Source organism: Penicillium bovifimosum (genome assembly GCF_028826915.1).
Source record: "Penicillium bovifimosum strain IBT 22155 chromosome Unknown utg000005l_segment0_segment0, whole genome shotgun sequence".
NCBI lineage: Eukaryota > Fungi > Ascomycota > Eurotiomycetes > Eurotiales > Aspergillaceae > Penicillium > Penicillium bovifimosum.
The window spans coordinates 3423954-3447690 of NW_026622714.1; the positions used below are offsets into that span (position 1 = coordinate 3423954).

Sequence of the window (23737 nt, forward strand, 5' to 3'; positions counted from 1 at the left end):
CAGATGGTAACTACACAGTGTGTACATGGGATGTGAATTCCTTCCACTCCCGGAAATGTAGAAATGAAGTTCCGATGAACGGCAACCCGTGACCCCGCTAAGATGATGTCACCAGACTTTCTGCAGATCCAAGCTCTCTCTCTCTCTGGTGTCATTATGTGGACCCTGAGGCAACAAGAAAGTAATAAGGACAGCTTGATTGAAGGAATTGGTAGAGTTGACAGAGTTGATAGAATTGATCCGGTTTCTGTAATGATATTACGTTCTCACGTTCTCCAATGTACGAGGGTGGAAATGCAGCGAATGGCTTCGAATTCCTCGGCTCTCCCCCGCCACGAACAAAATACGGGAACATTTGCAGCTCCTCTGGGAATTGGTTTACTGAGTGTATAGTATGTAGCTGTAAATGGCTGGTATAGCTATTGATCTAGCTATTATAGCTATTATATACTGTAGCTACTGTGTATCATAGGCTCATAGCTATTATAGGTATCGTGAAGGTATTCAAGTACAGAATGCTAAACCTCATGTAGTTACACAATGTATACTGTAGTTCCGCCATAGTCGGGCTATCACGGAGCAGTCCGGGACAGGGGAAGAAGACGAAACGACATAAAACCAAACCAAAACCTTCTTTTCCTTCCTTTTCTTCTTTTTTTCCACTCTGAAATCACGCTGACCTCACTGTTCCATCGAAAAGCTCCACCGGTGAGTCCTGTCCTCTGTCCTCGTTCACCGATGACGCTGTGCCCCTCCAACCCCACCCCTCCTATTTAATTCTGCTGTCCAGCTCTTGAAGAAGCTTACTCTTTTCCACATATCTAACATTTCATCCTTTTCTTCTTAACAGATCTCGAACTATTTCCAAAAACTATTTCCTGTACAAACTTCATAATGGGTGTCCTCGAACAACTTTCCCGCAAGTCCGGCGTCATTGTCGGTGATGATGTCCTCCGTCTCTTCGAGTACGCTAAGCAGAACAACTTCGCCATTCCCGCCATTGTGAGTTGCTCTCCCGGAAATCTTTTCCTTGAACATGCTCTAACCTAAATAGAACGTCACCTCCTCTTCCACCGTCGTTGCCTCCCTCGAGGCTGCCCGTGACCAGAAGTGCCCCGTCATCCTGCAGATCTCTCAGGGTGGTGCCGCCTTCTTCGCTGGTAAGGGTGTGAGCAACGATGGCCAGAAGGCGTCCATTGCTGGCTCCATTGCCGCCGCCCACTACATCCGTAGCGTGTCTCCCGCCTACGACATCCCCGTCATCCTTCACACCGACCACTGCGCCAAGAAGCTCCTCCCTTGGCTCGATGGCATGCTCGATGCCGACGAGGCTTACTTCAAGCTGCACAACGAGCCCCTCTTCTCCTCTCACATGATTGATCTGTCCGAGGAGCCCGTCGACTACAACATCAACACCACCGCCGCTTACCTCAAGCGTGCCGCTCCTATGAAGCAGTGGCTCGAGATGGTAAGTCGTTTTCTACTTATCATAAAGCCGACCTCGTACTAACCCAATCATAGGAGATCGGTATCACCGGTGGTGAGGAGGACGGTGTCAACAACGAGGACGTTGACAACAACTCCCTCTACACCCAGCCCGAGGACATCCTGGCCATCCAGAACGCCCTCTCCGCCATCAGCCCCTACTTCTCCATTGCCGCTGGTTTCGGCAACGTCCACGGTGTCTACAAGCCCGGCAACGTCAAGCTCCACCCCGAGCTGCTCTCCAAGCACCAGAAGTACGTCAAGGAGCAGACCGGCTCCAAGTCCGACAAGCCCGTCTTCTTCGTCTTCCACGGTGGCTCCGGCTCCTCCAAGGCCGAGTTCAAGGAGGCCATCAGCTACGGTGTCGTCAAGGTCAACGTCGACACCGATATGCAGTACGCCTACCTGACCGGTGTCCGTGACTTCGTCCTCAACAAGAAGGACTACCTCCTCCAGCAGGTCGGTAACCCCGAGGGTGCCGATAAGCCCAACAAGAAGTTCTTCGACCCCCGCGTCTGGGTGCGTGAGGGTGAGAAGACCATGAGCAAGCGTGTCCAGGAGGCCCTCGAGGACTTCAACACTGCTGGTCAGCTGTAAATGTCGATATCCGTGTGATATCGCATGTTTTGATTCCCTTTTCCTTTTCTTACCCGCCTTTTTGATTACCCTCATATCCTCTCTTCATGCGGCCGAAAAAGCGATGGGCGTGCCTTGGACGTCCCGGTTGTATGTAGCGTTGTATTCTGACACGCTGTAATGAATGTCCATACCGGTCCTTATGGCCGCTACTTTGGAATATGAACTGTGAACGTCCTGCTGGTCATTTCACTTCCCAATGTTTAATAGAATGTAAGCCGTAAAATACTTATATCTTCCATTCCTCGATCCTCAAGCCCGCTCAACCCTTATCTACCGGAAAACCCTCGTTGGCCTAAGGTACAAACGCACAGAACAAAGCATCCCCAACCATAATCGCAGACGCAGTAATATATCATCGAGGATCCTAGGGATTCACAATTTTCTCCAAAGAGCGAAACCCCTCCATGGTGCAGGAATAAGAATAACATAACAGCATTTTAGTCGTAAGCCATAGCTCAATGAATACCGCTAACCTCTATGATCAAAGCAAGACCGCAACAATGCATATTCTCCCCTCGACCTAAGTATAGCTTCCTTTCCTTCTCTCGCCCATACGCAGTCAACGTTTGAAACCCTCACTGCGACGCACCAGCATACTTCCTCGTCCACTCCCGCGCAACCTCCTCATACCGCCCATTATCATTCTTGTACTGCTCAGCAATCCTCCCCTCAACCGCATCATCCGGCATCGGCTCAGCGAGCAGCTGGCGCGCGAATTCCAGAACAGCAGCGATCTTGGAACTGGGTTTCCATTCGTCGGCGCGGAGCATGCCGAGACACATACTGCCCTTGTCGTCGTTTGTGATGTTCGGGTGGTAGATCTTTGTCACGAAGGAGACGGTGGGTGGTTTGAAGGGATATTCGGTTGGGAGGGAGAGCTTTACGTGGAATATTCCATTCTGGTTTGTGTTAGATACTTGCGTTGCAAGGAGATTGTATTGGGGGGGGGGGGGGGGATGCTTTAGGTATTCGGTGGAGGATGAAGAAGAGTTGTGAGCAGCATGTGTGTTGTTTGTAACGTACATGGTATGGTGATCTTTCGGGTCCTTCCATGCTAATCTTCCATTCGTACAGGTTTGACTCATCGGCCAGCTCGACTGTGATTCCATCCGGAGGGGACTCGGTGAGCTCGCTCAGCTCCTGGGGATTTATGTTAGTGGATTGATATAGAGTGTATAATCGGTGACATCGGTATGTACCTTTGATATGCGCTTGATGCTGCCCATTGTGGTTGTGTTGGAGTTGGGGGATTTGGTGGGGGGCGATAAGAGCGGGGAGGTGAAGGGGATGCAGAGAACGCGATGATGCGATGCAGAATTTGCTAGGTCGCTCAGGGAATTGGAGCAATGGCGAAACGATGATGCTATGTTCGTGAGATGAAAAGATGATATGCGACAGGGCGGTAGGTGGATGGGCGTTTTGGCTTCGGAGCTATCAGAGTGGGGTGCGCGGCAAAAGGCATCGACGTCAGTGGAGATAGTCGGGATGTCTGTGGGCTGCTACTAGTATATGAGAATATCCTACACTTTTGATCTTTGTCTTTACAACCAGACAGAGGTTCTGCTACTGGAAATGTCATGCAACTGACTGCATTTATGCATATGCACGCCTTCCACACGATCTATTTTCGTACACCTACTCGCGCTGAAGCATCACCATCAAGCCCATGATTCCCAGCATCACCGTCTTGAGCCAGGGATGCTCGCTGAGCATGATAGTCACGTAACCAACCATAGGTATGTAGCCACGCACACTGCCCACAATGTCCTCCGCCCGGTTGAGATGATCTTGATCTGAAAGGTCCGTCAGCAATCAGTGGAAAATTGTCGCATCTTCACATCACTCACCTTGGGCATATAGCTCGGTATCATCGGCCAAATTGTTATCACCCTGTTTCGGACTCATTAACAAGTAGTCCAAGTCGACTAAATCGTGAGGATCACCTACCTTGGTGAGTAGCATACGAGAACCAGACGCATCCCTAGATCCCCTATTAGCACAACAAGCCAGTAGAAGCAAAATGCCGAGTAATGGCAGTAACATACACTGTGACCTCCTTCACCTTCTTCGCGGATGCACGTCCTTCCACCTCGGGGAAAGTGCGAACGACCCTATGGACAATCGGAATGTCTTTCCCCCGGACATTGTAAACCACCACCTCCCCAAGTTCCACGGGGCTTCGGTTCCATAGAAAGAGTAAGTCGCCACGCTGAAATGCGGGTTCCATTGACCCTGTAACGAGAAGCATGAGTTAGAGATTCAGATTGCCGGGAGGAAGCTGTGTGTGTGTGTTTACCGGATAGGACCACGACTATTGGTGAGCTTGATGCGGATAAGACTGAGAGGCCCTTCCATAGCATGAATGCCGTTGATAGGACGAGCGCGAAGTTTAGCACTTGCGCGATTGATTGTCGGGCATTTGTGATGCTGGCGGAGAGGGAGGATAGCATGGTGGGTGGACGGGTTAGGATAGCTCCTGATGAGAGTGTTGGTTAGCGAAGATATTCAGCCTGTCCAGTATGAAGCAGAAACATTACCTATTGTCCTATTGTGTCCTGGTTGAGGTGTGTTTTGATCGAGGTACGCAGTAGATTTGGCGTGCGGAGAGGTGGCCTCGTCGGAGATCGGTCTTGGCGCAGATCTCACGGTATCTCACGGGCTTCCGCCTTGTCCTGTACGGTCCTGTCAACATACCCTTTGACCTATGACACTGGAAATTTCTTCATGAAACGACATGATATTCTTCCTCAATTTATATGTCTGGCAATATGTTCGTGGACCCAGCCAGCTTGCAAAGCTGGCTCATGGTGAGCAAGACGATGAATGTTTACAGTTTACACCAACTGGCGTGTTTACACCTTCCAGCTCTTGTGCGAGCATACGCGCTATTCAAGTATCCCGGGATATGAGAGATCAACATTCAACACCTGCATGGAACTACTAATACAGTACTACTCGCATTGAACACGACCAGAACAAGTGTGGCACCTGTGCCTTGCTTATAAGCCAACCATAGGTTGATGAAGGTGAATAAGGTGATCTCGATCGCCGTAGATCACCCGAAACCCTTGCAAAGCCGATGTTATTTCGCAGGTGCCTGGTCCTATCTATGCTGTTGAATTACCGATCCGGCGATCTTTCCTTGCTTCCACTTCAAGCTATCTCACTTCTCTGTGGAGTGTCTGGAGTGTCTCTTTCAATATATCGGGCTGTCTTCCAATGGAGGTTCGTACCAACCTAAGTAGCCATCCAGTTTTGTCTCTTTATGCTGCTCACCTACTCAATGACCTCGTTGGGCGCATAGGTATCTTGACACCCAAGGCTGTTATGTCCGTATTTCGAGACATTGCACACCCATCTGGCCAGTCCTAGGTTTACATACGCTAAGTACAAGGAAGTAGGTTACAGGCACTTGACATCACCAGTAGATCTTTTCTCAAAAGGATTACGATCTATGATTCTCCTAAAGGTGTCAGTGCCGAGGTGCACGGAGTATTTACGAAGAATGCTGGAAATACGTAGCTATCCCTAGAAATTAGGTCATAGCTTGCGTCTCGTGGTCTTATAGAATGGGGTTTCTTGACTCAACGACCATAAACGTAACAGCGCTGCATGCTGTACACATGGCTCAGAGACATGCAAGCCAAGCAAGCTTCAGCTGGCATCGGCAGATGGGGGACTAGCAGGTTCTAGCAAAGTCCTGACATAGTGAAAGATGGCGCGTGTTCATCGATCTCCAGGACTCCACGTATTTTGCAAGGGGCTCCATTCCTCGGGCAACAGAGAAATGTCCGAGTAGAAATATCTGCGAGGTCAAAAGCTCGAATCCCGAGGTCTCTTCCAGGTGTGACTTAATCAAGTGTTGCAGGTAAAGGTTGGTTATTTTCGCTACACTCCCAAGTCCCATGTTTTGCTCCAAGGTTGCCCACCATGCAGCCTGTCTCATCGGAGTCGTCCATATCAACAGAGCCTAAAGCTTCCATCCTCGAGCTCCTGCATGAGCACTACCTTGAGCTTACCCCGGATGGAAGATACGTGCGATGGTTGCGTGATCATCCCAGACATCCTCGGAATTGGTCAGGCCTGAGAAAGGGCTATGATATTATTCTGATATGTCTCTTGGACCTTATTATGTATGATTATCCTGATACTCCTTGGGATGTTCATAAGCTAACGATGTCTATAGAACAGCATCTAGCACCGCAGGTGTGAGTGAACATACCCTAATTGGGCGAAACAGACGAGCTAACAGACGGTCAGTCGGCGGCAGCTGCACGAGCGAAATATGAGTACGACATGAGTGCGACGCTTTCTACTTTTATATTCGTGACAATGTGAGCATCTTCGCTTTGGTTCACTTGCAAGTTTGAAGTCTGACGAAAAACAGATTTCTTCTTGGTCAGGTGGCAGGCACCATCTTATTCCCCCCATGGTCGGAGGCATTTGGGCGCAAGAACATGTATATTGTCAGCAGTGGGCTCAGTGCAATTTGCTGTATGGTAATCGGGTTTGCGCGCTCTATGCCACTGATCATTATCATGCGCATCGTTGCCGGGGCTCTTTCGGCAATCCCTTACACGATCATCGGTGGCAGTATCGAAGACATGTTCAACGCCCATGCTCGCATCTGGGCCATGTTCTATTGGACAATTGCCTCCAACATCGGTCTTATACTTGGCCCCATCATGAGCAGCTATATCATTGCAGGACTCGATTGGTATGAAGCACTCAACCCCCTATGACCCTATGTACACATCTCTGACCAAATATAGGCGATGGAACTTCTTCATTTTTGCCATCATCATTGCTGGAGTCACAGGTGGTCTCTGCTTCATTCGAGAATCTCGACCTTCCATGTTGCTGGCATACGAGGTACAACGACTCACGGATGCAACTATGCTGTCAATTCCACCACCTCTCAACCACGACCATATTCCGGATCTCAATACATTCGCTAAAGAAGCCCTTTTCCGGCCGGCTCAGCTGTTCTTCCAAGAACCCATCATTCTAGTCATTGCAATAATCATTTCCGTGGCTATGTCTCTCATTTACATGTTCACAGAAGCCCTTCAGCCCATCTACGAGTTGATGGGATTTTCAGAAACGACCGGTTCGTTGATCTTCATCGCAATCGGCCTGGGAACCGTACTCAGCACATTCACCCGCGTGCTTGACAGCTATATCCTCAATCATATCCGCAGCCAAGGACGCCCTATCAAGCCAGAACATAAATTGTTCGGGCTAGGCATAGGTGGTCCATTTCTGGCCGCGGGTTTGTGGTGGTTCGCCTGGACTATTCCACCCGAGACGCCATCTCCGTGGATTGTGCCCACTATATCTCTTGTTCTCGTGGGTTATGCGCTGACGGAAATCGATACCGTGCTCTATGGGTATATTTCGGACGCCTATTTGAGTTACTCGGCCAGTGCTACGGCTGCCGTTGCTCTTTTGCGTGCACTGCTCTCAGGTGCTTTCCCGCTCTTCACAAGGCAGATGTTCGATGGACTGGGGAATAATGTCGCGATGTCTGTACTTGCTGCTATTGCAACTGCGTTCTGTATAGTGCCACCTGTGTTTATTTTTTATGGAGAGCGCATCCGTCGCGCGAGCAAGTTTGCTCGGTACAGCTGGGAGATTCAGGAGGAGTTGGGTAAAGATGAAGGGGATTGGTGATGGAAATCTGTGTAATACATAGTGTGTGATTGAAAAGTTGATTCTACCTATACAGCACATTGGCAAATGAATTAGATGGACAAACATATGAAATCAGGGATAACTCCACAGCCAACAGGGAAATGGAAACCAGGGCTCATACCTCCCGATCAGTACGGGCAGTGGTATCTTCTTGAGGCACTCCTGCTTCCCAATACTTATTTTGTTTGCCCCTGTTAGCAAACAGTCCATAAATATCAAACGGATCAACAACAGTCTGCAACCAATGACGGGGATCATCGTAACCCGGACCTTCAATCTCCGTAACACCGTCTTCAGCAAGATATATCTTGTTCGATCGCGGAAGTGAGCGCATCGGATGAAAGACATTAAGCAAAGTGGTGTTTGTATACATAAACACAACTTCGAATACCCAGAAAAACCACTCCTGCTTCAGAACAGGACTGATATGCTCGAGGTCAGAGAACGTATTCAGACTCGCAGCAGTGAAGTACTCCACCGTGCGATAGATAGTGCGAATCGTGATGAGCGTACAGCTGCAGTACAGCACTAGCAGTGCACGTTTAATCTTGTAATTCAGAACACCGCCCTTCGAGCAATTGAAGTGAAATCGGCCGGCCAAAGTCACGAACCCGGTCATTAGGAAAATCTGCATGATGAGCGCTGCTTTTAACAGTGCTTTGCCGGTCTCCTGTGCGGAGACGCTGGAGTCTGCACTTGCCACGCGGGCTGCCCCATTCGCGGTGATGGCTTCGATGACTGCGCCTAGGGCGATGAACGTTGTGAAGACCCGGCCTGGGTGGATTGGTGAGTGATACGGGATGTAGTAGAGTATGCGGCCCAGGATGAAGAAGTTGGCGCCTTCGTATACCGGGCTAAGGATTGTTAGTAGTGCGTCTTGTAACTTGTAGGATGGATGGGGGGTGCTTACGGTCCGGCGAGAAGGAGGACTGTGCTTGCGATGTATATGCCTATGTTTCCCCACTGCCCGAATGCTCCGATGGTTCTTGTGATGAAACCTGCTGTGAACAAGAGAGCGGACCATGGGAGAAGGCCGGTGACTTTCCAGGACTTGTACTTGCTGGGGAAATGGTTAGTCTGGAGATTGCACATATAAGTGGTCGGAATATGTACAAGCATTGGTATCCATGAATGCCACCGGAAACAGCGAAGAGAATCGCAAAGGCAATTGCTGCACCTTTATTTGGTGCATAGAACCATAGGCTGCCCTCCTCTTGGTCGTGTCAGGTAAGTTTTTGCAGTTGGGGAGGGGGTATATTTCTTCCACTTACGGAACCCGTCGATCATAGTTCAAGTGTCCACAATATATATTGGTTATACGGACGTTTTGACCTCGTACTGAGTACTGAGTAGTAGAAAAGAGAGTATCTTCATTTGGTTCAAAGCTATCTTCAGCAGTAGGGTATTGGGCGGATATATAACTACTCCAAGACCAGTCTAACTGTCTAAGTCGCCTGAGCCCCAAGCAAGCGAAAACGAGGTACATACTACATTGGGTTAGCGCGATGAGAGCACTGGCCAATCACAGATAAGATCAGAAGGAAAAAAGAAGGTTCGGGTGGAGTCTCCGTATCAAAAGTGGCTTGGCATTTCAACAGGGCTCAGCCGCTCAGAGGCAATACGAGCTCACTTGATTAGGGCTAGTTCCTGTTGTCGGGCGGATGATGAGTACAAAGTAACAAAGTACTTGTACTTATCAGATGTATGTATAATGTGGGCCGTGGCAGTGCATAGATACATACACAGTACCTAATGTAGGCTTTGTGGTTTCCTCCAAAGTTGCAAGGTTGCTCCTACTTCAAAGCGGCTGTGACTGTGAGCAATGAGCATATCTTCACGTGACTACCCGTTGTCAGGGTAACCCACTCCCCAAAACGGCAACCGCAATGTTTATCTGTGGATGTTCTGGACTTTCGAAGTTTGATTGCCCGCAGGTGTTTCGACTTGGATTGCATCCTCCCCAGCTTTCGAAGCTTGAACGTCCGCCACCTCGTGTTATCAAAGAGATATTCACGAATCGCCCAAGATGGCACCCAAACAGCCCCAAGCATCGCTGTTCCAAGTTTACCTCCGTCTGCGCCCGCCCATGACCCTGAAGCACAATGAGTCCGACCGTTTCTTGAACGTGGAGCCCCCAGAGGCTTCACAAGAAGAAACAGAAATTGTCACGCCGGCTACCACACACATTACTTTGCAACCACCAAATGATCTGCGAAAGCGCGCCGTCGAAAGGTTCGGGTTCACAAAGGTCTTCGAGGAAACTGCCTCACAATTGGATGTCTTCCATGATACTGGGATGGAGCCCATAATACGGGGCGTTTTGAAGGAAAACAGAGACGGGCTCGTTGCTACGCTGGGAGTAACGGGTAGCGGAAAGGTCTGGTCCAGACCGTGGTCGTATCGCAATTAACTAAGCTAATGTATTCATCACAGAGTCATACCATTCTAGGATCCAAGATAGAACGCGGAATGACCCAAATGGCACTCGACGTTATATTCCGCTCCCTGGAACCGACTATCAAAAACGAGGATGGCAGTATTACCCCCGTGATGCTTGCCTCGCTGGCCGCGGCGGATGCTTCTGAAGCTCAATTGTTCTCCGCCCAGACATTTTTGGAAGCCGTGTATGGCGAACCAACCGGACGGACGTCGAGAGCCCAAACTCCCATGAGCCCATCTCGTGCCAATACACCAATGACGGTACGAAGCCCCCATACCCTAGATACTCCCCAAGGATCGCCGATTCGGCAACCACGCACCCCTGGATCATCTCTCCCCATACCGAGGTCTCGACCTGGAAGTCCCCGCAAGGTGGACTTACCTACCAGTCCCACTGCTCATCGAGCTGGCCTTGGCCAGATCTCGACAGAGTACTCTGAATGGATCACCCCCGGATTTTCCACTCCCATCCCCTACACCCACTCAAATTTTGTCGAGTCCCAATCAGCTAAACCTCGACTTTATGTATTGAAGGAACCGGCACCTGCGTTGAATTTCCCCCGCCGCCACGTACGGGACCGGCCGAGCGCTCTTCCCCGACTCCCTGACATGGGCCATCTCACTGTAGACATGGATGCAAATGCCGATTGCGTCGTCTTAGTGTCTATGTATGAGGTATACAACGACCGAATTTTTGACCTCCTGTCTCCCGCCATCGCCTCTGGTCAAGGCACCATGTCCCGTGGGAACAATCAAAAGGAGCGACGTCGTCCATTGCTTTTCAAGCCGACCGAGGGCTCACCAGATCGCAAATTGGTTGCCGGGCTACGCAAGATTGCCTGCAGCAGCTATGAAGATGCACTCGCCATTTTGGACGTCGGCTTGACTGAGCGCAAGGTAACCGGCACCGGATCAAACAGCGTTAGCTCCCGGAGCCATGGCTTCTTTTCTTTGGAAGTGAAGAAGCGCACATACTCGAAACGGACGGGCGAACACAGCTGGACCGGAAACGCTCTCACTGTTGTGGATCTTGCTGGTAAGTATTGTATTCGTAGATATCATGGTGCTATTACTAACGAATATAGGTTCTGAACGCGCACGAACAGCTAAGACGGCCGGTGCCACCCTTGCTGAGGCTGGCAAGATCAATGAAAGTTTGATGTACCTCGGCCAATGCCTGCAGATGCAAAGCAATATTCAGGATGGAATGAAGGTATGTACTGTACTCATCGCCCATGAGTTTAGCAGCTAACAGATGAAGACTGCTCTCGTTCCTTACCGGCAATGCAAATTGACCGAACTGTTGTTTTCGAATTCCTTCCCATCTCCCCATCAGATGTCCCGGGGTCAATATCCCCAGAAGGCAATCATGATCGTCACCGCCGACCCTCTGGGTGACTTCAACGCAACCTCCCAGATCTTGCGTTACTCCGCCTTGGCCCGCGAGGTCACAGTTCCTAGAATACCGTCGATCTCTGAATCTATCTTGTCTGCTAGTAGTCACCGCTCAGTCAGTGGCTGCACATCACCCAACATGGATTTGACTGAAGAGCTCGAGAGAGCCACTGCCGAGATCAAACGCCTCACACGAGACTGCCATGGTCTGGCTGTCAAGCTCGCCGAAGAGGAGATTGCACGCGCTGATGTCGAAACGAGGCTACGAGCTGCTGAAGAAAGATGTCTTACGATTGAACAAGATGTCCGAGAAGAGTGCTGGGCAGAGATGGATGAGAAGACGGAAGAAGAAAGACGTCGCTGGCAGAAGGCTTGGGATGAGCAGGTGCGTGGTCTCAGATCGGCTTGAAACTTGTTCAATGCTAACATTCACTAGCTTGGTCGCAACGACGAGCACATCGACAAGAAGGTCGAGCTTGTATCTCGTGGATTCCAAAGTAAGTGGACATCCAGGACCAATATCAAAGAAAACGTTGAACTAACCTTTACCAGTCTTCGAGGATTCGGGGTCCAGTGAAAGAATCGAAGAATTGGAGCAAGAGAATGACCAGCTTCGCCGCAAGCTCGCCGCACTTGAGCGTGAGATGCACTGTCAATCTCCGACAAGAAAGCAGAGGCCCAAGAACGCTACCCCGACTCAATCTGATTTCCTCAATCGCGAGCGTGTTACTGAGAATGCGCCGCAACAAATGGAGCAGTTGAAGCCCATGTTTGCGCCCAAGAACGCTACGCCGGCCCGATCTAATTTACTCAGCCGCGAAAGCGATATCGAGAATGCGCTGCAACGTATGGATCAGTTGAAGCTCACAGACACCATGTTTGCTCCCCCGTCACCTAAAACCTCGCCTGTCAAGAAGACGAGGAAAATGGGGACTCGGAAATGGGATCTTGGACCAGAGGACCAGATCTAGGTCCTTTGTTTGCGCTTGCTGTCACGACTGTTACGAATTGCTCTTCTTTCGCTGCTTGAGATACTGATACTGGCACTTTTAATACCTGGATTTGTTTTGGTTGTTATGGAATGATATCCCCTGGCCGAGGCGTTGGTGATCAATTCTCTGTTGATAATTGTTGATAGTTCATTTCCCAATTGATCCAGATTTGGACTCGTGAATATTGTACATGTCAGCTCGTAAGCCTGATCTCTCGACGCCAGCCTGTACTCCTAAAAAGTTCAGTCTTGATAACGCCGCATGCTCCATAAAGAAAAGAAGTGAAAAAAAGAAGAACGAAATCAATCATCCACCCGTGTGGATATGAACCGAATCCCTCACGACTCAAGGTGTGATATCCATAACATCATCTTGCTTGCCGGTCACAACCTCAGTTTCCGTATCCTTAGCAGACTGATCAGCAGTCGCAACATCCTTCTCCTCTTTATCATCCTCCTCCAAGCTCGGTTCCTCATCTTGCATCTCCTCATCCTCATCTTCATTCCCCTCATCCTCGCCCTCAACATCACCTTCACCCTCACCGTTATCATCGCCCTCATTCTCATTCTCATCCCCGTCCTCGCCCTCACCCTCATTCTGACCATCCTCCTCCTCATCACCATCCCCACCATCCCCTTCATCCCCTTCATCCCCTTCATCCACACCCTCCTCAGCATCAGTAACAGCCGGGAAAAGCACCGAAGCCCCCTCATCCCCAATCTTAGTCTCGTCTATCTCACTCATCTCCTCCTCATCCCCAGTCTGCTCACCACTACCACCCTCCTTATCCTCACCCCGAAGCGCAGAAACCGGGCCCGGAGCAGCAGCAGCCACATCACCCAACCCAGCCTGCGTCGGCGTAGACGGGTCCGTCTCCGCAGCAGGAGCTTTACTCGCCACAGCACGAGGCGCCAGCTTCATGTTGACGATAGTATCAGCGCGCTTCTGGATATCGCGACGAGCGATGCCCTTTGTACGCCCGCGGGGCGCGGGGGTGTCAGTCGCCGGGGGTGTATTTGTAGTTTCGGCTTCGCCGGTCATGAGGAGATTGTCTAGTTTCATTTTTTCTTTGTTTTCGTCTGTTGCTTGTTCGACTAGGGCGGGGGTGTTGATTTCGTAGAGACGGGCGTAGAGGTCGGCGATTAGGTCTTCGAACATTGTTATTTTCATGAGGTTGTTGTTGAGTTTTTTGAGTTCGAGGGCGTCGTGGAGGAGTTCTAGGATGGATTGGCTGTCTGGGGCTAGTTGGGGGAGGCTTTCTAGACGGGCTGTTTTCGTGGAGAATTCTTCCCAGCCGATTGGTTTGAAGATGCTTTCTTCGTGGCCTTCGGTTATGTTGGCGGCGCGGCGGATTAACTGAAGGGTGATGTGAGTTTGGATTTGTGAGGGTTGATCAATTTGATAATGAAGTTTGCTCACCTTGGCATAGGTAAGACAGATGTCTTCCCATAGCTTGGTGTGATTGAGGAAATCGCCTTGCTTCTTTCTTACACGGCGTAGCAATTGATCCAGGCTTGCACGATCGTCCAGCTGGTCAAGTAGGTTAACGAAGAAGTATACGTAGCGGGTCGTGTAAACGAAGTGTCGTCCCGGACGTTCAAATTCAGGACGCCACACTTGGATTGTCAGTGTTTTGGTGAATATCTGGGAGAGTTCTTGCTTGGCAGCGAGGGCAGTGGTTGCGTTTTGCTGGTCGTCGTAAATGATATGAGCAGCCTAGGAATCGTAAGTATTGTGACCGATCATATAAGGACATATTGTGGGGACAATACCTTCACGCCCATGCGATGGTGCCAGTTAGACTTGTCAGCACTCTTGAACTTCCGAATAACTTCCAGTATGTATGAATTCCACCCCTCGATGCTTTCGGGAGCATCGATCTTGCGGGCCCAGGGTGTTGCGAGGAGTGTCTTGCTTCCCTCGGCAGGCTGATGTCACTGTTAGAAATGCTTTTTCTTCCAAGAGAGGCGTGGCTTACAGTCATTTTCCCTCGGGAAACTAGTTTGTGCACAACAGACAAGAGTTTGAAATGGGGCTCGAAGATTGGTTCAGAGCGCGAGTCTCTTCGTTGCGGAAGCGCAGCAATAGCATCAAGAAGAGCATTTATGATCTCTTGCACTTCCACTGCTTTAGATGTCGTTCTCAAGGCATCCTTGCTGCTGTACATTTTCCAAAGACACTTGCCTAGCGTATAGTGGGCCCTGTTCAGGTGTCAGTACCAGATCAGACGCTAAACCTACAAATTCACATGGCAATAACTCACATCCAGCGCTTGGATTTGTCCGCCGTCGCGCGCTTGAGAAGGTTGCTGGCGAAATTCCACGCCGAATACAAAGACATCTCCTTGAAGGGCATTCCCTTGTACATCTGTTGGCTCTCCTCACTGCTGAAATGACGAGGGAAGTCCGCAACACTGAAGGCTCCCATAGATAGTGGCTCGCGGGAAGATGAGTACAGGCGAAGTCCAAAGTCGGAGTACAGGTCAGCCATCAGTCCACTGGTCTCTGCCGTTGGTTCTGCAGTCCTGGTTGCCGTCGAAACAGCCATGGCATAGCAGTGGATCGCGTTTCGCTGCAAAGCGGCCAAATCTGAACGATTGTTATTGATTTTATCAGCCGTCCATGTGATGTCTTCGTCCAGCTTTGAATCGTAGGCCTGCGCGAGCCGATACCAGGTTTCCCATCTGCCTGTTCCATGATCTAAGTCTTGCCGGAAGAATCCGATGGCATCATCAAGCTCGGTCGTTGGGCCAGGGCTGAGGCGTTTCTGAGATCGGAACTTGGTGAGTGCGGCGTGGCCGAGAAGGAAGAACCAGCCTTTTGCAGCGATCTTCCCATTCTCAGTGGGAACTACCGTCGTCGAGAGCTCCGTAATGCCCTGGATAGCACGAAGAAGATTAGATGGGTTGAGTGCAGCTTTGAGATATGCGTTTACAAGACGGCGATTGAAGGTGAACTGTGGTGTCTGCGAAGAAGCCTTGGCGGGGCCAATTGCTTGTTGCATCTTCTCGATGGTAGTCTTCAGTTCTGACTTGGACAAGTCCTTCATATTCATCTTGTTTGCCTGCTGCAGGACAAAATCGATCATCATGATGGCCGTGGGGCGATCTAATTTCTCGGAGGGACATCCATGATCCACAGTCCCATCGAATGCAGAGAATTTGATACCATGAAGGTCGAGAAGTAGCTGACACATATCAAATTCATAGTCTCCCTTGCTTTCGAGACCAAACAACTCCGCTTTGAGAAGCCTCAAGAACTTCTTCTGCGAGTATCTGCACATCGTTCTAACGCCCAAAGCGTTATGAACGGAACGAAGGAAATGGATACGGTCTTCATTTGGATCAACAAAGAGCTCCTTGTTCTGAGCAACCGCGTCCACAAAAGGAAGTATTGTAAAATCCAGCAGCGAACGTAAAGCTCTCGCATTCTGTCTTTCAGGTTTTCCAGTGATTTGGCAAGGGGGCCCCGGAAGTCACGTCCGGACACTTGGCCTACTCGAACCGAGTCCTCGTAGAGGATAAAGCTGTGTAGAAGTCTGGTCAGGCGGGCAATAGCCGACATTGAGGTTCGTATATGTTCCATATCTAGGCAGTCGAATGCTTGGTCCGACTCCTCAAGAACAAGAGGTATGGATTTGGCCACGATGCCATCAAGGGCTTTGAGCCAGCCCAGCAAAGCGACCTGACGAGTGTTGCTTGTTTCTTCGTTATGTTTCAATGCCTCGAGTTCTGTCATTACCACTTCAATGCTTCGCAAATAGCAAGATAGAACTTTGGGCGGGTAGTCAATAGCTTGGTAAGCCTCCTGGAGTCTGCGCCAGAGGAAGAGTCGCAGTGTAGCATCCCCTCGGTCTAGGAAGGCAGCCATCTCAGCGAGATGTGATGTGGGGTGGTTCATGTCATTCCCCGTTGGCGTTTCAGCGTGCTCAACCGATGCGGGTTCAAGAATTGGCTCTATGGCTTCGATGAGAGACACGGGATCCTCGGAGTCTGAGTTGAAGACCTTGGCGAAGAAATCCATGCACTTGAGCTTCAAAACTTCTTGGTCTATCACAGCAGCTGACAGTTCGGACATTGTAGCATTGTTGACGAGATTGACATTTGGGTCTCCCAGTGACTTGAGGATTCTCTTCAGGTCTTGGAGACAGAGCAACACGTGTTCACGCTGCGCGTCCCCGGCGAGATTGATATGGAATGCCGATGCCCACAAATGGCGGAGCGTGAGGTTGGTTTGGCATTCGCCAGATGGACCGTGATCGAGGAAATGATCTATGGATGAGCGAGCTAGCATACCCCAGCGAGCCAACCGATCTCGCTGCGCGAGTACTGTACCCTGGGCTGCCTCACTGCCAAGGCTGTCAACCGAAGCAAAGATATCCAAATGAAGCTCGTAGATGTTTTGTATCATCTCAAACTCGTAGAGATCATTGGCCATATATTCAAAGCCAGCCTCATTGCCGAAACTCAGGACTCGAGCCTCAAGACTTGCGATCGATTTCTTGCAGGTCTGGTAGATGAATTCGTCCTCCCGAACTAGAATTCCAACTACAGTCTTCTTGAGCTCTCTGGGCCACAAGTAAGTGACGTAACTAGATTTTGCCGTCGTCCAATCTGGAGTCTCCTGGCCAAATTCCGGCATAAGAAGACACTTGAGCCACTCGAAGGATGTTTGATGGGGATGTAGCCAGCTAGAGTTGATTGCATTGGAGAAATTATAGAGCTGCTCCCCACAGGGAAGCTCTTCCTCGACGCTTGGCTTCCTAGCTCCTTTCCTTGAGTGCTCAAGAAAGACAGCTAACCCAGACTTGCTTGTGCCGCGGATGTCCTTGAGGGGAGAAATTTCGTCTTTCTGTTGCATCGACCGTGATTTTTCATCATCCCACGTCTTGATGAGACCTCGAAGATCCTGAAAGAGTCGCAACTCAATATCTTGGGGTCTCTCCGTTGAGTCGATTTGAGAGCACTTTTCCCTCAGACCTTCAATACTACCCAGTGCATCAATACCGACCTTCGAGAAGAGAGAGTCGACAGTGCTGAACATCCAATCATCGGCATTGATAAACACCTCAAGACGGTCTCCGTAGTACTTTTCTTGATCAAACGCAACTTCCTCGAGCGGCGCCAGACCATCAGCATTGGACTCTCGGGCTCGCGTCCGTCTGCTCTTCATGCGCCCTCCTTCTGGCTCGTCGTTTACCGCTGAAGCCGACGATCTCTTCCGGGCGTCTGTTGCAGAGTTGGTGTCCACTTCTTCTGTCTGGGTACCATCTTGTTCGGTCTGCTTATCCTGTGGTTGCGTTGATTGACGTTCCAGTGATTCTATGAGTTGCTTTTCAGCACTCTGGTCGCAGGTTGATTCTTCTTCGCCTGGTTCAGAGGGCTCTTTCGTTGGCTCAGGTGCACCTTGGTCCGACTTAGCATCGTTCTCAGTTGTCTCAACCATGGCCACGTTGCCATCCTCGTTGTCGTCCTTGCTTCCCAGCTCCACGGCATCCATGACCATTTCTGTGTCCTCTTCATTTTGGATTGGCGTGATTGGAGCCTGAGAGCTCCTTGCAGGTAAGATGATTCCAATTGGTTTAGTGGGAACAGCAGCGAGCGAGGCATTATCTTCTTCATCAAGCGCCTGAAGGAGTGCCTTACCGACTGCCTCCCAGGTGGGGGCGGATGGTGCTATTTCTCGACGGGATGTGCATAGAGCAAGAGGGTGCTTGGACAAATCTAAATCACACAAGTCGGCTGGGAGGGCGGGTAGATTGGGATATGGGTCCTCATGCTGCTTGAGGTATTTCAGAAGAGCTCTTTTGGGCCTTTGATCGGGCATTTGACACGCAGACATTTGGTCGAAAAGGGACTGCAGCGTGCTGCGCAGGCGTTGCTCCGCAAATATTTCCTCTATGCCAAGTTGCTCTGACCGCAATTCCAAGCGATTATTATCGTCCGCCAGTACGCTTTCTAAGCAATACCGCGACAAACGATAGCTGTTCAAAGCACTGCTGAGTCTTGCGCTTTGTCTCCAGAGATTGAGATCCGAGTCATCTCGTTCGAGCGCATCCCCGAATGACCTCAGAGCTGTCGTAGATGCCTCCTTCAGCTTTGTTTGTGCTTCCTGCTCGGTTTCGGGAGACGGTAGCGTTCGTTGCATGGAGTTCAGTACTGAGTCGAGGACAAATTTGCCATGATTCTTGTAGGACAGATATAGCACTTGGAATAAACTGGAGGCGGAGTCGGTGCCATTGTATTCGGCGATCGATTCGGGAGCAACTTCATCGGAAATCTGCTGGGCTTGCGCATCGTCGAATGCGCTCCTTTGGAATTCGGAGACAGACTCTGGGTATTTGAAGATCTCCGAATTGAGAAGCGCGTCGTATGCATCCGCAGCCTGAGCATAGTATTCTGGTCCTTGGGAATGAAGCTTCAGAGCACCGTGGTAAAGCTTCAAGGCTTCTTCAATCTGAAGCTCCTTGGTGTCGTCAACCTCTTCTTCAACAGCCTCATCGGGCTCAACATTCAGTGCGACCCAGCTCGACATTGTGTGAGCTCCAGGGTTCCTCAAGAAATAAAGAGAAGGAAGGAATTAGATGACAACATCTAGATGCCAGTTCCTAGAAACGGACAGCAATGAGCGAATCAATCATTGCCCTCGTTATCGCGGATAGACACGCTACCTATCACGTTATATCACGCGTCTGATCGGTGTGGGGCTCGAGTGCCTGGGCGCCTGGGCACCTGGGCGCCTTGGCGCCTTGTTGCCTGAAGCCCTTTCTTTGGAGGGAGAGAGTAACTCCGGACAATTGGAGATTCTGTTACTCTTCATTCCCCCTCATCACAGCCCCTGAACGTCTTACGATTGACGCTTTCTTTAATCCAAATACTCCCATCTTTGATTTCGTTGCGCTTGTGCAGGCGCCATGGTTGCGCCAGCTGTCCCTGAGTATGTTGTTCCTGTTCCCCGTTTACGTGTTCCCCGGGTTGTGTACGCCCGATTGTTCGGGATCGAGCCATTGCGGAATTAACATGACATTGTGGCTGACGTCGCATCATCTAGGATCCATGAGGAGGAGGATATCTATGTTGCCGTTGATGCGCGAACAGAGTCCTTGCAGAGCTTGCGTGAACTAGGCCCTCCGGACCTGGTCTATTTGGTCAAGCAGCCCAAGGCCAATTCAACTCGTCAGGTACGCCGACCTCTTACACTGGCCCGATGTGTACAGACCATTGATCTTATCTATCGCAGACCGGCGTTTACCATCATGTCACTGGAATCGACGCCTCCTCGTCCGCTAGTTTAGCTGCCTATGTCAACACTCTCACATTTTCTCCTCTCGACAAGACACATAAAGTGGTATCGGGCATCTATTGGTGAGAACTTATTCTGAACGACGGTTGTCCATGTGCTGATATCTGCTCAGTTGCTACAATGCATTCTCCCACCTCGATATGCGCGTCGAGGTCAAAATCCCCGGAAGCCTAGAGAGCTACTGCATCGATGAACGGGGCGACAAGCGAGTTGCTACTGAGGCTCTCTGGTTGGAAACATTCCTCTGCGCCGTCCTGAGAGCATACCTCTATGCGGACGATGGAAGTGGGGATGCCATCAAGAAGATCGTCGGGGTCCGTCGCTTCAACCCAGTGACAAACACTGAGATGGAGCACAAGTTCTTGGATGCTGCTGAGAAGCTTTTCTTCCTGGGTATGCCGGTTGGCAATATTTCTGCGTGTATCTCGCTAACGACACTTTGTAGGACGCCAATTAAGCTCCGACCCCGAAACCCAAGTGCCCAACACTGTGACCAACCACCTCACATCCGGCATCCTCAAATATATACACACTACTGGCCGCTATACATCTGGTATCAACTTGTTTGAGAAGCTTCGTACAAAGGATGTGGAGGTTTCGTCCCTTCTGGCTCGTGTACAGATCATGGCAGACGAAGAGGTGCAAGCTGTACGTCTTATGTACGACGCTTTGCAAGACGTTCCGATGGACTATGCCCTGCTTGACTGCCAAGCGAGCTTTTGCCAGAGCAAGGGCGAAAGCGAGATGGCACTTGAATGCGCCAAGCGGGCAGTCACTGCCGCTCCCAGCGAATTCAGCACATGGGCTCGCCTAGCAGAGGTATATGTTGGTATGGAACGCTGGGATTTGGCGCTTCTGACTCTCAACTCTTGCCCTATGTTCACCTATCAAGATAAAGATACCCCTCGCATGCCACAGCCATCTCGTATCATGCTTCCCATTCTTGCTGAAAGCATCCTCGATGAAATCGACGAGGGCCAGCCAAAACAGGGAGACCCTCACGACTATGTTCACCCTTCGCTTCGAAAGATTCACGCTGCTAGTTATCAAGGTACCTTTTTGAAGGCCTACAACCTTCTGACGAAGATTGCTGCTGCCATTGGATGGGACCAGCTCCTCAAGGCTCGTAGCGAAGTTTTTGTTATGGAAGAAGAATATCGCGTTGAGCGGCAGCATGTTCCTAAACCCGCGCACCCGTCGGGGACAGAGACTAACGGGAACAGCTCCGACACAGGAGACGACTCCGGTTCCGTCGCTGGTCCTGACTCGACCGAGTCGTCTTCAGAAGAGGCTACCAATGGAGATCTGCGAGACAACCATTCTCAGAGCCCTCTCGAACGACCGGAGCAAACCGTTGCCTCCGAGGTTGTCAAGTCTGGCAACGAAGATGTATGTTTTATCACTTCTACGTGCAGTGTCTACGTCTTCATATACTAATTCTTTACTTCACAGCCTGACCCATCTCACACCTCATACACGCAATTCAGAAATAAGCGACTTTGCGAAAGGTGGCTGGATAACTTGTTCATGGTCCTCTACGAGGATCTCCGCATCTACACCATCTGGCGGACAGAAATGGCCCAGTTCCGCCAACAAGCAATTGAGTACAAGAAGTCAGCTACCGAGTGGGAAATCCTCGGCGAGCTTGCGGAACGTCTGCACCATTTCGACGAGAGCATTGAAGCGTATCAAAACTGCCTGGCCGTTCGCTTCTCACCCAAGGCCATGCGTGGAGTCTTGAGGTTATATGAACAACGAAACGACACCAGGGGTATGCTCGGCGCATTGATCCGCTTGATCGCCTGGCAATATCGCTGGTACTCTGAGGTATGTTCTCTATCCGGTAGCTCACCTAATAATGATCCCATAACTAATCAAACTCCAAGTTCTCTCCCGAGCTCTTGTTCTTAGTCCGCAAACTCATCGAGGATGAAGGCGCTGTCAAAGTCCGCAGCATCGTCCAGGCGACAAATCTGCCCCAGCCGGTCCTCGACCTCACGCACCAATACTGCCAACTGTGTGCTACTTTCCGCAGCAGTGGGAGCGACACCTGAATGCGTTGACGAGGATTGAACAGAAGGCGAGGTCGTGTCGATAGGGCTGTAGTTGATTTTTATTGTCTGGATATGAGGATAGAAAAGCGAGGGGGCGCAAGGGCTAATGACCTTCCTTGATTCATGACCTATTTTCTTTCCATATCTTATTGTCACTCAATTGTTTATTAGGTAGTCCACTTAAATGGTATATACTTCTCCCATCTTCAGTGCGGAGTATCTGATCGTGTGTTCCCGACCAGATACGTGAATACGTGAGGTGGATCCGCGCATCTAAATTAGGGCTTTGGCTTTGTATCCATTTGGGCCTCAATTTCTCCAATCACTGCCCAACATCAGTTGCATTCGGGATCCGCAATCCACTGCAGTGGGGAGAACTATTAGACTTGACCAGTCAGAGAAGCAGTGTCAACAAATTATATGCACGTCATCTCCATATCCCCAAGTACACAGCGTGGATTGGCTACTTTTGTGAACTAGCTGATGTTCCACGCATTTGTATCAGCAGAACCTACCAAGCCCTACAACATACATCGTACATCTATCTTCATGGAACTCTGATCAAGACCTAGGTGATGGTCGTATACAGAAGATCATCACAGTGGAGCAATGCAAGCAATCACACGTCGACTTCCATTTTATTTCGGCGGAGTATTCTCGCGGAGGAAAAGATCGCAGAATTACTCTTCCTTAGCAGCCTCCTGAACTTCAGGAACATCCGACTCCTTAGGAACGACATCGCCCTTTTCCGAAGCAGCAGCAGCAGGAGCACTCTTGTCAGCAGTCTCGGCATCCTCCTCCTTGCCGTTCTCTTCGGGCACTTCATCTTTCGCGCCGTTCTCCCCGCCCTCAGCAACCTCGACATCCTTATCGTCAGCGGGCGCAGTCTTCTGCTTCTTAGCAACCGGGGCGCCTGGAAAAGCAAGTTAGCGAGACCGTCCCTGGGAACGAGTGCGCCAACACCGCGGGAGAATAAGAAGATAAGGAAACATACCTTCATCTTTAGCTTCAGCTTTAGGCTTAGTCTCGGCTGTTGTCTCTTCCTCCTCATCTTCATCTGACTCAGACTCGCCCTCGACCTCTTCCTCATCCTCTTCACCCTCGCTTCCCTCGCCTTCAACCTCGGAGTCTTCATACCTATCCCGCCGCGCGCGGTTAGTAAAAGATCCAATGGGGTGTTTGGGAGCTTGCGCGTGGTGATAATCCGGTGCGTGATGGCATTGCGGTTGTGGTGCGATCGGTATGTAGGTGCATAATTGCGGTGGAATGATGCGCTGGGTGTCGGCGCAAGCATGTGGGAGGGGAATTGATGGGGATTGAAGGGCCGACTTACTCCTCCTCCTCTTCACTTTCTTCGCTAGGAAGGGCCTGGAGTTCCTCCTCGGTCTCTTGCTTTCTCTTGCGGGTGGTCATGGTGGCGGATTGGAGAATATAATTAAATTAGGTTGTTTAGGGTAAGTGGGAGGTATGGGAGGGTGTATGGAAGAGAAGAAGAGAAAGGTTGCGACAAAAGTACTGGAGGGGGAGGACGGGGGAATTAAATAGGACAGTAAGAAGAGAAGGGGGAAAGCGGAAGTGACGGTGACGACATGCGAATGACCAAGACTTTTGGGTTAACTTCGCTCCTTGAAAGGTCCACGGGTGATATACAAGTGCGTGTTCAATGCTGAAGTGCGTGTCGGTATGTATGAGGGGAAAAGGCCTGGATTCTTCTGTGATTATTTACATTCCACCATAT

At 50.4% G+C, this 23737-nt stretch overlaps 9 protein-coding genes across 9 annotated transcripts; 4 read left to right on the forward strand and 5 right to left on the reverse strand.

The window, feature by feature from the left end:
- Positions 1-894: 894 nt before the first annotated feature.
- On the forward strand, positions 895-2082 carry N7515_006495 (fructose-bisphosphate aldolase FBA1; the record flags this gene model as incomplete). Its single annotated transcript, XM_056667239.1, has 3 exons — positions 895-1002; positions 1055-1468; positions 1522-2082. 3 exons carry the CDS (start codon positions 895-897, stop codon positions 2080-2082), a joined length of 1083 nt encoding a protein of 360 aa, XP_056520835.1.
- A 617-nt stretch (positions 2083-2699) lies between these two features.
- N7515_006496 (putative ubiquitin conjugating enzyme (UbcB)) lies at positions 2700-3350 on the reverse strand (the record flags this gene model as incomplete). The annotated part of the gene is made up of 3 exons (XM_056667240.1): positions 2700-3023; positions 3148-3264; positions 3324-3350. 3 exons carry the CDS (start codon positions 3348-3350, stop codon positions 2700-2702), a joined length of 468 nt encoding a protein of 155 aa, XP_056520836.1.
- A 409-nt stretch (positions 3351-3759) lies between these two features.
- On the reverse strand, positions 3760-4574 carry sec11 (signal peptidase complex catalytic subunit SEC11; the record flags this gene model as incomplete). The annotated part of the gene is made up of 5 exons (XM_056667241.1): positions 3760-3917; positions 3972-4014; positions 4072-4114; positions 4170-4356; positions 4421-4574. The coding sequence occupies 5 exons, from the start codon at positions 4572-4574 to the stop codon at positions 3760-3762; spliced, it is 585 nt and encodes a 194-aa protein (XP_056520837.1).
- Positions 4575-6054: 1480 nt separating this feature from the next.
- Positions 6055-7797, forward strand: N7515_006498 (uncharacterized protein; the record flags this gene model as incomplete). The annotated part of the gene is made up of 5 exons (XM_056667242.1): positions 6055-6257; positions 6311-6332; positions 6385-6458; positions 6512-6841; positions 6897-7797. The coding sequence occupies 5 exons, from the start codon at positions 6055-6057 to the stop codon at positions 7795-7797; spliced, it is 1530 nt and encodes a 509-aa protein (XP_056520838.1).
- A 136-nt stretch (positions 7798-7933) lies between these two features.
- Positions 7934-9105, reverse strand: N7515_006499 (putative RTA1 domain protein; the record flags this gene model as incomplete). The annotated part of the gene is made up of 4 exons (XM_056667243.1): positions 7934-8672; positions 8729-8878; positions 8932-9031; positions 9090-9105. 4 exons carry the CDS (start codon positions 9103-9105, stop codon positions 7934-7936), a joined length of 1005 nt encoding a protein of 334 aa, XP_056520839.1.
- A 739-nt stretch (positions 9106-9844) lies between these two features.
- Positions 9845-12623, forward strand: N7515_006500 (uncharacterized protein; the record flags this gene model as incomplete). The annotated part of the gene is made up of 6 exons (XM_056667244.1): positions 9845-10195; positions 10252-11293; positions 11343-11470; positions 11519-12037; positions 12089-12149; positions 12205-12623. The coding sequence occupies 6 exons, from the start codon at positions 9845-9847 to the stop codon at positions 12621-12623; spliced, it is 2520 nt and encodes an 839-aa protein (XP_056520840.1).
- Positions 12624-12989: 366 nt separating this feature from the next.
- hir3 (putative transcriptional corepressor of histone genes (Hir3)) lies at positions 12990-19177 on the reverse strand (the record flags this gene model as incomplete). The annotated part of the gene is made up of 5 exons (XM_056667245.1): positions 12990-14360; positions 14417-14572; positions 14623-14845; positions 14908-16073; positions 16142-19177. The coding sequence occupies 5 exons, from the start codon at positions 19175-19177 to the stop codon at positions 12990-12992; spliced, it is 5952 nt and encodes a 1983-aa protein (XP_056520841.1).
- Positions 19178-19556: 379 nt separating this feature from the next.
- N7515_006502 (ChAPs family protein) lies at positions 19557-21999 on the forward strand (the record flags this gene model as incomplete). The annotated part of the gene is made up of 7 exons (XM_056667246.1): positions 19557-19621; positions 19694-19823; positions 19883-20007; positions 20058-20338; positions 20391-21334; positions 21398-21772; positions 21832-21999. The coding sequence occupies 7 exons, from the start codon at positions 19557-19559 to the stop codon at positions 21997-21999; spliced, it is 2088 nt and encodes a 695-aa protein (XP_056520842.1).
- Positions 22000-22679: 680 nt separating this feature from the next.
- N7515_006503 (uncharacterized protein) lies at positions 22680-23412 on the reverse strand (the record flags this gene model as incomplete). Its single annotated transcript, XM_056667247.1, has 3 exons — positions 22680-22912; positions 22994-23136; positions 23333-23412. The coding sequence occupies 3 exons, from the start codon at positions 23410-23412 to the stop codon at positions 22680-22682; spliced, it is 456 nt and encodes a 151-aa protein (XP_056520843.1).
- Positions 23413-23737: the final 325 nt, after the last annotated feature.